This window comes from Manis pentadactyla, chromosome 8 (assembly GCF_030020395.1).
Source record: "Manis pentadactyla isolate mManPen7 chromosome 8, mManPen7.hap1, whole genome shotgun sequence".
Taxonomy (NCBI): Eukaryota; Metazoa; Chordata; class Mammalia; order Pholidota; family Manidae; genus Manis; species Manis pentadactyla.
The window spans coordinates 93,348,469-93,360,848 of record NC_080026.1 but is presented as its reverse complement, the minus strand read 5'-3'; the positions used below and the strand labels follow the sequence as shown (position 1 = coordinate 93,360,848).

Below are 12,380 nucleotides of genomic sequence, written 5' to 3'. Positions count from 1 at the left end.
TTATATTTTCCATAGAAAAAATATCTTTTTATGATCCATCAAAAGATTGTTCTAGTTTCCAAATTCTGCTTGGGGAACAAGTTCCTGTTGACCCTCCCTACCATCTTCCTAATTTCACTGCCTCCAACCCTATACCTAGAAGGTCACTTGAGTTGATCTTCTCAGAACCTTCTCTAGAGAGGCCCAGACCAGACCAGCTAGGGGGTCCGGTGGGGGCCTTGCCAAGAACACACAACAGTGAGTTGCTACCCCAAGCAGGGACTTTAGGGACTGGCCCAGGGTTGTGGCCCCTCCCTTGGCCCCTCAGGACACACACACACACACACACACACACACACACACACACACACACACACACTATCACTCATTTCCTGGGGTTGCTTCTGAGGTCCCGTTCCTCGTCTGTGTAGTGACCCACTCAGAACCACAGAGTCAGTACAAAGATTATTTTAAGCTGACAGACAAATCTATTTGTCCTTCTCATACAAGCCTTTTTCTCCACTTCTCCCTACATTTATAAGCCCAAAATTCTAACCACCTCTTGGAGTTATTTGTCACTAAGGATTCCCATAGATATACATAATACACAACTAAATAAGCTCTTTTTTTTTTCTTGCTAATCTGTCTCTATCAGTTTAAATTGCATAACCCCATGGCACGAACCTAAGAAGGTAGAGGAAAAGTTGTTTTTCCTCCCTGACACTTGGGTCCCTAGCCTCGGACAGCACCCACCTGCCATGAGGCTACAGACCTCTGTGCAGAGCCCTTGGGAAGAGGTTGAGCTCTGAAGCTGGCCAAGCAGCCCTCAGATTCCAGCCCCACAGCTGACCGGCCGGGAGGCCGGCAACCTGCAGCCAGCTCTCTGCCCCAGTTTCTGTGTAAGGACATTAGGATACTCTGACCTCTCACAGGGTTATCAGGAGACCTGAGTAAATAAGGTCACATTAATGGCTCCCAGTGGTTGCTCAAAAACAATTCTAATGTCTTCTACATTGAACATGTGCAGTTGTCTGTGGATACACAGCAGTGTAAGTGCGCTGAGGGAAGAGACGCCTTCTGAGCACTCCACTGTGGAAGCTGTTTTGCCTGCATACTTGCCTGCCTGCTTTCTAGAATAGATTCTGCTCCACTTCACCCCAACACACAGCAGTAAGCTCCATCTGGGGGACCCAGGCCGACCCTCTAGTCCCAGCAATTAGTTCAGGATGGCCACATGATCCAACCCAGGCAGTCATCCCTAGAATGGCAGAAAGGATCTGTGGAGAAAATGGAAATTTCTGACCAGGATTCCCACCTGGCCTTAATATATATATATATATATATATATATATATATATACACACACCGGGACAGAGTGGCTGGTAAGTCACAGGCAGTACTGGCCTAGGGGAGGGGTGGAGAGGAAACACCCATTCTCTCTCCTCAGTTCTGGTACGGAAGTGGTCGGGTGGCTGCCAGTCACCAGAGGCCTGCCCACAGAGTTCCTCCCAGTGCGAGGTGCAGGGAAGTGGAGGGCGGTGGGTGCAGGGAGAGAGCCCTGCAAGCATGAGAGCAGAGAAGTGGAGCCTGGAGGGAGAACTAGGAGAGAACGGCAGCTGGCAGAGGGAAGCTGTGGAGTCCCGGTGCTAGGAGAGGATTCAGCTGTGCTGTGGGCAGGAAGGAGCAGTGCTGGAGCCTGGAGAGACTGGGCTACTGCCTTGAGAATAAATGTGGCATGAACCCCTTCGGACCCCCCAACTTCTTGCCCTTGTCTTTATTCAGTCTCACTAAAATCACAGGGAATTTGCCTCGAGCAGGGACTCCCTCCTCCTGGAGCAACAGGATCCCTTTGTCTTTGGGTACTAAAGATCAGAAACTATGGGAATCTGGGGTGGCAGTGGTCCCATTTGCTGCCATGGGAAGAAAGCCTGGCTACTGCTGGTTTATACCACCAAGAGACTGGCAGGGAGGCCAGAGGGAGAGAACATCCTAATGGACCTGAGGCCTAGTTCTTGTGGCTCCTGGAGCAGCCCTGTTTCTCAGCTTCCTTCCACTAGAGTCCTAGAGTCCTTCTTTGGCTTAAGCTAGTGTGAGTTGGGTCTCTGTCACTTGTAACCACAAGAGTTCTGACTAACACCTACCCCCATCCTGCCCAATGCTGAGCATCAAAGAGGATCCCGCTGAGGCAATATGGCACCTGGCTCTGAACAATGAATAAATGACAGCCAAGACTCAGGATGAGGACAGCTGATGAGGAAACCTGTGCAACCCTTCCAGAACCTGAAGACCTGCTCACATTTCAGTCCAACCAAGAAACAGGTAAGGAGAAGCTGAGCAACAGAATGCTCAGTGGAGGTACCCAGAGAGGAGACTTTCTCTGAAACATGCAAGAAAGAATAGAACATACAGTTCAAGAAAGACAACTCTGTGGTCTTCCTCAGACTGCCCACCCTCAGCCACTCCCAACCCTAGGTGTTATCTCCACACCCCCACTCCCTGGCCAGAATCCAGAAAGGGAGAGGCAGTGGTGATGAGGCCAGCTCTTGGAGGATGGGGGTCCAACCACTTAGTTGCTTAGGAAGGTCCCACAGCCAGAATCCAGGGGTGTGCCTGAGTCTGACTAAGGCTGCCACCCTTCTAGCTCCAGGATAGTAGATACAGCCTGTAAGACAGATAGGCCACCAGACTCCACCTGCCATCAGTGGAAAAGGCTCTCAACTTGGGACCCTGTCCAGGGCTCAAATTCAGATAATAAAAATATGTTCTTTGATGGCAACTATGCATTGTCTACAGAACACTTTGGCTTTATCTGAATCTGATTCTACTGAAGCTGCTTTACAACCGACAGTATTGCAAAATTCTTGTCTATAGACATGAAAATTCTGTCTTCCCTTCCACCCTATGAAAAAGCCAATTTTCTTCTCTATTTGCACATTCATTTCAAATTCCTGATCTATAAGTTTCTGTTCTTTGGGTTCTCTTTTGAACATGATATAATTCCCTCACTGAGTAGTGAGTAGAGTAAAATCTTTAATGCCTGCCTGTTTTTATTTCTGTATGACAGTCATAATTTTACCTTTTCCTGAAAATTATCTTTTATCAAACTAAAGAACTTTGGGGGTATGAACAGGGCTCAGCTCACACTCCTGGGGTCATCAGCTCCTGCTTTGGATTCAGGATCTAGGTTCCCAACACCAAGGGCTCTGTAAGGTCTCCCCTGTCCCCTTTCCCTCTCCCACTCCTCCTGCTCCCCATCTGCTGACTCCAGCAGCCCACCTGGCTCTCCTACGAATGGGATCAGTACTCAGCAGAGTGGCCTTAGATAGGGTCAGAAGTTTACAGAGTCTGGGTGGGTGGTCAAGTGCTTCAGCAAGGTGGGTGTGTTGCTATTCGGAGTCACCCTTGCTCCCTCCCTCTCTTTCCAAGACAGCCCTTGGTAGCTTTTGTTCTTTGAGTCCCAAACCACACCTACTTAAGGGGATAGAAGAATTAGTATCCAAACAAAGTGGCCAGGGGCAGACTTTATGGCAGCCTCTCCCCTCCCTGGAGCTCCTTTTTTATCCTTGGAGCTGATTTTTATCCTTGGCCTTTTCTTAACACTGACATTGGAACAGAAATCTTCAGCCTTCATCTTTCCCAACTCGGTGGTTGCTGGCTCCTGGCTTCTCCCATGGACACCATTCACTTACACATTTACAGTCATTTATCAGGTGTCAGGCACTGTGCTGTGTGCTGTTGGGGTTCAAAAAAGTATAAGGCAAAGTCCCTATGCTCAAGGACCTCATCTTCAGAGACTTAGACAAAGAACTACTTATACACCCACACAAAGACATCATAGTTGTAAGAACAACAAAGCACATTTCTTGAGTACTTCCTATATGCCTGGCACATGCTAAACACTTTATACACCTATAACCTTCACAATAAAACCAAGGGTAGATACTATTACAAATAAATGGAGGCTCTCAGGGGTTCAATCTTAGTCAGCTCAGGGGCCATGCTTGTGTCCAGTCTCTCTTGACCTTTAGGACAACTCTACCTTTTTTTCCAATGTATAGTGACTGTCCAATGCATGGTCATGTGACCCAAAGTTAGACGAATCAGAGTCCTGCCCCAGTAATTTTTATGTGGAAACTGGAGGGAAAACTTTTCTCTCTGTGTTGTTCTGGAAGGAGGGAGTTCCCCACCCAGGGCAATTCTCTCTGAATTCATTAGACTGAATAAAGGCAAGGGCAAGAAGTTGGGGCATCAAAAGGGGTTCATACCAGGTTTATTTGCCCTGGCGCTGCTCCCTCCTGCTCCCCAGCATGGGCTGAATCCTCTCCTAGCACCGGGGTCCCTCCACCAGCTGCCCTTCTCCCCTAGTCCTTCTAGGCTTCCCTTCTCCACCCTCCAAGCTCTCACAGCTCCCACGCTCACACCACTCCGTGCTCCCACCACACTCTCCTTCCCCATCCCTAGCACCAGGAGGAACTCTCTGGGCCTCTGGTGCCTGGTGGACACCCAACCAATTATATACCAGAACTGAGAAGAGGAGAGAATGGATGTTTCCTCTCCACCCATCCCCTGCCAGTACTCCCATGACTGACCAGCCACTCTGTCCCCAGCAAATATCCCATAGTTGTGCAAACAGACTGTTACATATACACAATAGGCATTATTAAGGCCAGGTGGGAATCCTGGTCAGAAATTTCCATTTTCTCCACACTCTGCCATGAACCTATGGGGCTAAAAGTCAGCCTTGTGCTACCAGAACCTATCTTACTGAAAAGTCAGTAAAGGAGAATTAAGATGTCACAGAGAGAGAAGAGAACCTAAAACAGAGTCCATGAGAGCCTCTAGTACCAAATACACTTGCCACCAGCTCCATCCTGTCCCTCACAATTTGGCCCATAACCCAATAAACTACCCTGTTTTTCTTAAACTAGTTTGAGCTGGTTTTCCATTACTGACAACCTAGAGAGTCCTAAGCAATGCAGGTCCCTCTCCAAAGGTCACACAGCTAGTAAGAGCTGGCTGCAAGCCCTCCTAGCTGCCACCTCACCACCATGTGGCCAGACTATGGACCCCAGACAGCATGGCTGTGTCATGCTGTTTCATCATCCTACACATGTCTCCAGGAAGACTGGCATGGCAGAGGGGTTGACACTTCTACTCATCAACCGTTTAGTCCCCAAAAATGTATTACAGTTCCCCACATGAAAGTCATATTATCACCAACCACTTTTGGAGAATTTATGTGATGCAAGATATCATGCAGTGTGCTATGTACCTCATGCAGTACCCCCCAAACCTTGAATGGAAAGAATTGTTAATGCTGTTTTAAAAATGGGGAACAGTCACTCCAGAGGGTTAGTAAGATGCCCCCAAGGTCAGAAGACAGGAAGGGGCAGAGCTGGACTTTGTACCACAAAGCCTGTGCACCTGGCCAATGCCCCCATGTTCTTCTCTGTGCAGTATTGGTATGAGCTGCATGTCCACCACAGCCTCCAAGAACTGTCCATGTTAGACTAAGTGTAAGGTGACTCTCCCAGCCCTGGCCCACTTGTAGGGTTCTTCAGGAGAGAAATCTCCCCTGTGGAAGGTGCCTGAGACTGCAAGTAGTCCACTTCCTTATAAGCCTCAGGTCAGAGAACCCTACCCTGAAGGCCAGTGGAGGCCCAGGAAAGGGGTAGAACCCTTGGCCCTTTGAAAAGACCCCATTCAAACTCTTCATGAGCCTCCATGTTTTTATATCTTCCTTCTCAGCTCTTGTGTTCTGGCTGAGCATTTATGTTGAGCTATCAAGCTGGGTCAGCTGCAGACTCAGAGGTGAAGGCCCTGCCCTGTTGTCTCCTGTTAATATGGCATTTGCCTGCCCACTCCTATCTGGACTCCATAGCGCCCCAGCATGCTGGGCTGGGGTCGGAGCCCAACATATCCCCCCCTCTAACCAGCTCCACAGAGGAGGGTCTGCGGTCCTGCCCATGCTCCCCAGCATGTACCTATGGCCTACGTGATTTCCACTGTAGGTCCTCCTTGTACCTAGAACGGTCCCCATCCTTCCCAGTGCCACAGCTGCAGGCCCCTCTGACAAAGGCCCCTTCCAGAAAAGAAGCAGTTCAGGGCCTGCCTCCGAGGCTTTTACCTTCCTTCCCTACTGGTCCCCCCTGTCTCTGCCCCTTTAGCTCAGAAGTACCCACCTGTAGCCCACAGGCCAAATGTGGCACGTAGATAGATCTTTTTGGCATTCACACTGGCTATATTTTAAAATTGTGAGTTTATATTTAAATTTTCTATAATAAAATGTATTTTTTTAAAACATCTGAAAAAAACAAACAAACAAACAAAAAACATCTGCATTTCTGACTTTCCTTGAAAAACTAGCTTTTCTGGAACAAGGGTCCTACATCTCTGCACGAGAGCCACCAGCAGCAGCTGAGTGAATAGTGGCTACCCACTTTGGACAGGACATGGGCTCTCTGCTTCACCAGTCTGGAAATTTGCCTGTGACTCCCATTGTCTCTGTCTTTGTGATCTCTGTGCATGCCCAAGATCTACACTGTGGCTTTGGGATACCTCCTAGCAGATTGGCAGCTCCTTGGCCAGTCTCCCCAGCCTGGGATCGGGCATTTTCTCCGGATGATTAGTCTCCAGGAAGTCTCTTCAACTCAAAAGCAAGCAGGGTCCCCAGTCACGCTTGACCCAGTCTCTGAATATGTCCAGGCCCAGAACTCACTGTCCACAGGCTCCAGCTTGCCAAAGGCTGGCACTGATGGCCTGTGGGCACCTCAGCACAGACACGTACAGCTGAGATCAGGCCACAGCCAGGAGTGCATGTCAGGCCAGACCAGGCCTGCCTCACCAAGGAACTGGCTGTCCAGCTGGACTGAGGAGCAGTGAGTCTCCCAGGTCCAACCAGAAAACACTAGGCCTGAGAGAAACCTTCCATTCAGACCAATACTGGTGGTCCCCACCCTACCCCATCCCAGCCCCCACATTCCAGGACTCAGGGACACTCACAATATTCATGAGGGTGAGGACGTAGTTCTGCACATGCTCCTTGCCGTGGAAGCGTACCACCGAGTCATCAACTGCCAGCAGCACCTCGATGCTGTAGCTACCTGGCTTCGCATGTCGCCGCTTCCGGTCCCCCACCAGGCTCAGAAGGTTGGGAAGGTCACCCAGGCCAAAGGCTGGAACCAGGATAGAAAGAGACTGGGGTCAGACCCCTGGGAGGGGCTGTCATCCTGAAGCCACCCGCCGACCCACTCTGCCCTGCCTCTGTAAGCTCATGCAGCACAAGGGTCCCTTCCACACCAGATCATTCCATGGCACGAGCCCTTTTCCTGGCCTGAGGGCATGGCTAAGTCTTTGAGGCAATGAGTAGCAGACAAGTGAGAAGTGGTGAGAGTGGGGCGCCTGGGTCCAGCCTCTGTCCCCTTCAGTGTGTGGCCTCGCCCAGCCCCTTCACTTCACAGACCTCCATCTCCCCTCCCAGGACATGGGGATGAATAATCCAGCACCTCCTGCCCCACAAGCTTGAAGTAAAAGTCAAAGGAGGCAGTGGGGGAAACACCTTAAAAAAGGGAAAATATCATGGTGCTACTCTGGCCTATGCAGGGCAGTTTAGGAACCCTTGGCATATGCCCCTTGCCTCTCAGATCGCTCCCAGTCAGTGCCAGAAACCCAACATTTCATCATCACAGCTTTGCCCTTTTGGCTAAAAGCAAAATATTTATTTGTTTAACTAGGATTTATTAACTTGTAATTTATAATCTAGGAGTTGTCAAACTTTTTCTGTAAAGGACCAAATAGTAAATATTTTAGCCTTTATAATTCAAACAGTCTCTTGTCTCAGTTATTCAGTTTGGCTGTTGAGGTAGAAAAGTAACCATAGACAATGTATAAACAAACAACTGTGTCTCTGTCCCAGTAAAATGTTATTTACAAAAAAAGTTTAATAAGTGGTAAGCCTTAATGTGCTTATCCCAATCTAATGTAATCCAATCCAAACCGATTCTTACATCTCTATCAGGTTTCTGTCCCCATTATGTATATGAACAAACTGAGGTTCAAAATAGCTTGTCTAGGTCTGTCTGAATCAAAATGCTTTAAACATCTTTTTTTTTACTGCTACTTAGAAAGGTAACACCTTAAGCAGCTATCAGTCATTTACACCATAGCCTGAATGAGTTTTGGAGCAATATTGTTGGGGCAATGGAATGAGGGTGCATAAGGACACTGTGGGGAAAGCTAATGAAGAAGAGCAAAATTTGCTACCCCAAAACATAATTCTTTGGCATAAGGGTTATTTTAGGCTGATTATTTTTAAGGAACAAGAGACATTGGAAAAGCTCTGAAAACTGAGCAGAAGTCACCGACTTGTAAGAGACATTTGTATTTATAAGGGAAATCTCCACTTTTAAGAGTATCTCCCTCTCTGTACCAAGAAAAGAAGGGTGACTCTAAATCTCTAGAAACTTTCATCCATGGAGAAGGCAAGGACTTACATCTGCACAACAACCATACCCTTGTTTACTGGGCTTTTCCTGGTGACCTCCCACAACTGACCCCCCACCCCAACATCTTCTTTAGCCTTCAGCTGAAGATGGCATTTATGGCAGTCACTTGGCCTCTTTGGGGGAGTTACTCAGTTTTCCTGGGCCTCTCCCATGTACGCAGGAGGACTACATGCTATCGAACCTCTGTTGGCTTTCCTCCTGTTAATCTGTCTTTTACTTCAGGGTGGTTTCAGCCAAGAACCTAGGAGGGTAGAGGGAAAATTATTTTTCTTCCCCCACAGGAAGAGAGCAAGATAGGAACCTGGGGTCTCTCAAGAAGTCTTCAAAGTCTTAATACTTCATGGTTTTCCCACCATCACACCCTGAAGTTCTAATACTTATACCACTGATTTCTAAGAATATACATTTATCCGTAGTTATTTGAGAAGCCCCCAGTGAGTGGGCCAGGCGCTGAGGACACAGAGATGCCAGCACTACATCTCCAGCATGCATCAAGGGGTGCAGTTGCAGGAGGGGCCCATCCCTATTAGATGGATGAACGGGTGGCTAGGTGATGAAGTCAGGGCCCCTGCCGTTGGGCCCACTGCCTAGTGCAGGTGACAGATAAGAAACCATATGGAGCCATATGGTAACAATATGGGGGCTAGAGTAGGACTACCCAGGGAAGGCTTCTACACTGGAGACCTGAGCCAGGACTTGGGAGTTGGCAGAGGCTTCTGGAGGAGAGACACCTAAGCTGGGCAGCATAGGGAGCTGGGACAGCTTGCTGGAGCATGGGGAACAGGAGGCCCCAAGCAGAGGGAACGGCACCTACCAAGCCCATTGTGAGCAAGTATGTGGCAGCCCTATCCATAATATGGGTAACCCTCATGGAGGAATCATGGGTACCTTAGCAGAGACCTGAGTCCTGCCTCTAAGCCCCTATCAGTGTGGGTGCTTCAGGAACTGAAATCAGATGAAAGGGCAACAGAGGACCACAGGACTCAGGGCAACTTTTTGTTTTTAATTTTCCCTTTGGTTAGTAGTCCTATAGGACAAAGGAAGGAAAGCTCTAGACTTAAAAGTTGGAAAAACATGTAGCCACTGACTGATTGGAGAAACCAGAAATGGGTGGCCAGTGTTCTGAGTGATGCCCAGTCTGGCAAAGAGGCCCAGATTCCTCTGCATCCGCTCCTGGGGCTAGTGTCTCTGTCTGTTGCAGATCACACTGCATAAGAGCTCATGGTGGCCCCAGGGTGGTGAGCGCAGTGGCCCAGAGACCACTGGTGAGTGCAGTGGCCCAGAGACAAATGCCTGGGAGAGCGGAAGGGGAACGCTAGGAGGGGAGGAGAACCAAGGGCTCTCTCCACCGAGTGGGGAGAATAAACAACAGTCACTCCCAACACAGGAGCAGTGCCTCGAGATTTACAAACTGCAAGTGAAATATGGAACCTGCCTCCTCACAGCAGTCCAACAGGTCTGTCAAAGAGAGGCTCAGAGAAGTTACCTGATTCATCCCAGGTCACACAGCAAGTCAATGGCAAAAGCCCAGAATGTAAACTCAGGGTTCCCACTCTCCCATTAATCACACCCTACCAGGGCCCACCCAGATTTCTCTCCCAGCAAAATAGAGAGTGGAACTTGGGAGGACCTGTAAACATCAGCCACAGACACTGGAGATGTTCCAACCACACCCTTTTCTATGTGTCTCTCATCCTTCAGGCCAGAAACGGGTAACCCTCAAAGCAGGGAGGCGTGGGGGGCAGAAGGCTTCTGGAAGGCTTTCACTGAGCCCACCCAAGAAGCCCCAAGAGAATGTAAAATGATGCAGCTGCTTTGAACGACAGTTTGGCAGTTCCCCCAAAAGTTAAACATGATGTTACCATAGGATCCGGCAATTCCACTCCTGTTTCTAGACCCAGAAGAATTGGAAACATTCACATAAAAACTTGTGCATGAATGTCCACAGCAGCATTATCATAACAGCCCCAAACTGGACACAATCCAAATGTCCATCAAGAGATGAACAGATAAACAAATGGATATATTCCTAGAATGGAATATTACTTTGCCATAAAAAGGAATGAAGTAGAATATATAAAGATATTCCTACAAAACAGTAAGAAAAAGACAGATGGCCCAGTGATAAAATGGACAAGATGATCAAACTTCACAAAGATGAATCTAAGTGGTCAATAGACATATAAAGATGGGCTCAAACTCAATAAGCATCAGGGAAATGTAAATTAAAACCATCACATCATACCACTTTACACCAACCAGGAGGACAAACATTAAAGATTGACCACATCAAGCACTGGCGAGGATGCAGAGAAATGAGAACACTCATGTATTGTTGGAGTACAGATTGGCATAACCATTTTGGAAAAACCCTTGGCGTACTCTTTCTTTGAACCACATGTATGCCTTATGCAATAGCAGTTCTATTCCAAGGCAGAATATGTGCTCTGTGTAGGCAGAATCTCAAAACGGTGTACAAGATTGCCCATCCTAATCCCTGAGTCTATGAACATCTCACCCCTGCATACCTCAGGAGGAATCTCTGCAAATATGGACTACTTCTTACATTATTGAATCTCAAAGTATTAACAATAATTACTGGTATAATTCAATATTTGTGACCATTTTAAGTAACTGTGATCTTTTAAAGAAAATCACAGTAGTTCCCATATATGTTTGAAAAAAACAGTTATACCCACAAGAGAAGAAATATAAATGGCAAATAAATCCATGAAAATTTTTTCTTCACCAGTTATCGAAGGAATGTAAATTAAAGTAGCAATCAGATGCCATTTGCCATCCTTAGATTGTAAGATAGCAAAAAATGCTTTAAAAATGAACATATTTACTGAGAGCTGCTAGTGAGATTTATAAATTGGAATGCTACTGGAGGACACTTTGGCAATCCATATCAAAAGTGTACACCAGTCATTCCACTTCTAAAAGTGTAACCTGAGGAGAAAACCGAAGTGTGGAAAGATGGATGAGGTTGAGTATTAAACCATTGTTAACCGGAGTTAGCACTTGGAAACAGAATAAAAAATCTAAATATTCCAAAAAAAAAAAGGAATGAAGTGGGGATACACATTACAACATGGATGAACCTTATATGCTAGGCAAAAGAAGCCAGCCACTAAAGGCCACATAGTGTATGATTCCCTTTATGTGAGATGTCCAGGGCAGGCAAATCTATGGAGACAGAGGGTAGATGAGTGGGTTGCCAGGGGAGTGGGGAACAGGAGTGACTGCTAATTAAAGGGTACAGTGATTTTATGGAAATGATGAAATGTTCTGGAATTAGGCAGTGGTAATGGTTGCACAACATGGGAATACAGTAAAAATCCACTGAATTGTATACTTCAAAATACTTAAAATGGTGGATTTTATCTTGATTAAAAAAAAAACAGCAGCATCCCTAAGCCCCAGCCAGGCTGGCTGCCCCTGGAGGGATGAGCTGCCCTGACGTCTGGCAGCCCCGGCCCACAGCTGTGGAACCACAGTTATGCCCACAGGCGCTCATGGTCCATTGGCACTCAGGTCCCTCCTCAGGAGGGTTTTAGAGGGTGTGAGGGGAGTTACAGAGAGCAGGACCGACCGAGGGCTGAGGAAGGAAAGGACAGCATCAGCATGGGGGTGTCCAGGGCACAGCTGTCAAGGCCAAGGCAGGGCCCCCAGGTGGGTCTCTGAGGGGCTGGGCTGAGGGCCAGCTCACATCTGGAGGTCCAGCCAAGGTAGCTGGTTTCTACCTCCAGACTCTGAACAGTTCAGAATTCTCACCAGAGCCCTTGAGGAAAAAATGGCTTAAGTCTTCTTTGGGGCTGATCATGGGTACGTGTTAAGGGTGCGTTTGTACAAGGTATATGACTACATGTGGGTTTGTGAGTGGGTATGAGTGTG

At 47.7% G+C, this 12,380-nt stretch overlaps 1 protein-coding gene across 6 annotated transcripts in view; it reads right to left on the bottom strand.

Moving 5' to 3' along the window:
* The window catches only part of ADAMTS14 (ADAM metallopeptidase with thrombospondin type 1 motif 14), an 85,589-nt gene that overhangs the window by 47,112 nt on the left and 26,097 nt on the right, over nucleotides 1-12,380 (bottom strand). For 5 of the 6 annotated variants that reach the window (XM_057505951.1, XM_036928795.2, XM_036928796.2 and 2 more), the window contains exon 4: nucleotides 6,982-7,154. The exons of the other annotated variant lie outside the window; for it this stretch is intronic. In XM_057505951.1, the coding sequence (XP_057361934.1) occupies nucleotides 6,982-7,154 (173 nt within the window). The remainder of the gene's footprint in view (nucleotides 1-6,981; nucleotides 7,155-12,380) is intronic. 6 annotated transcript variants of the gene reach the window in all.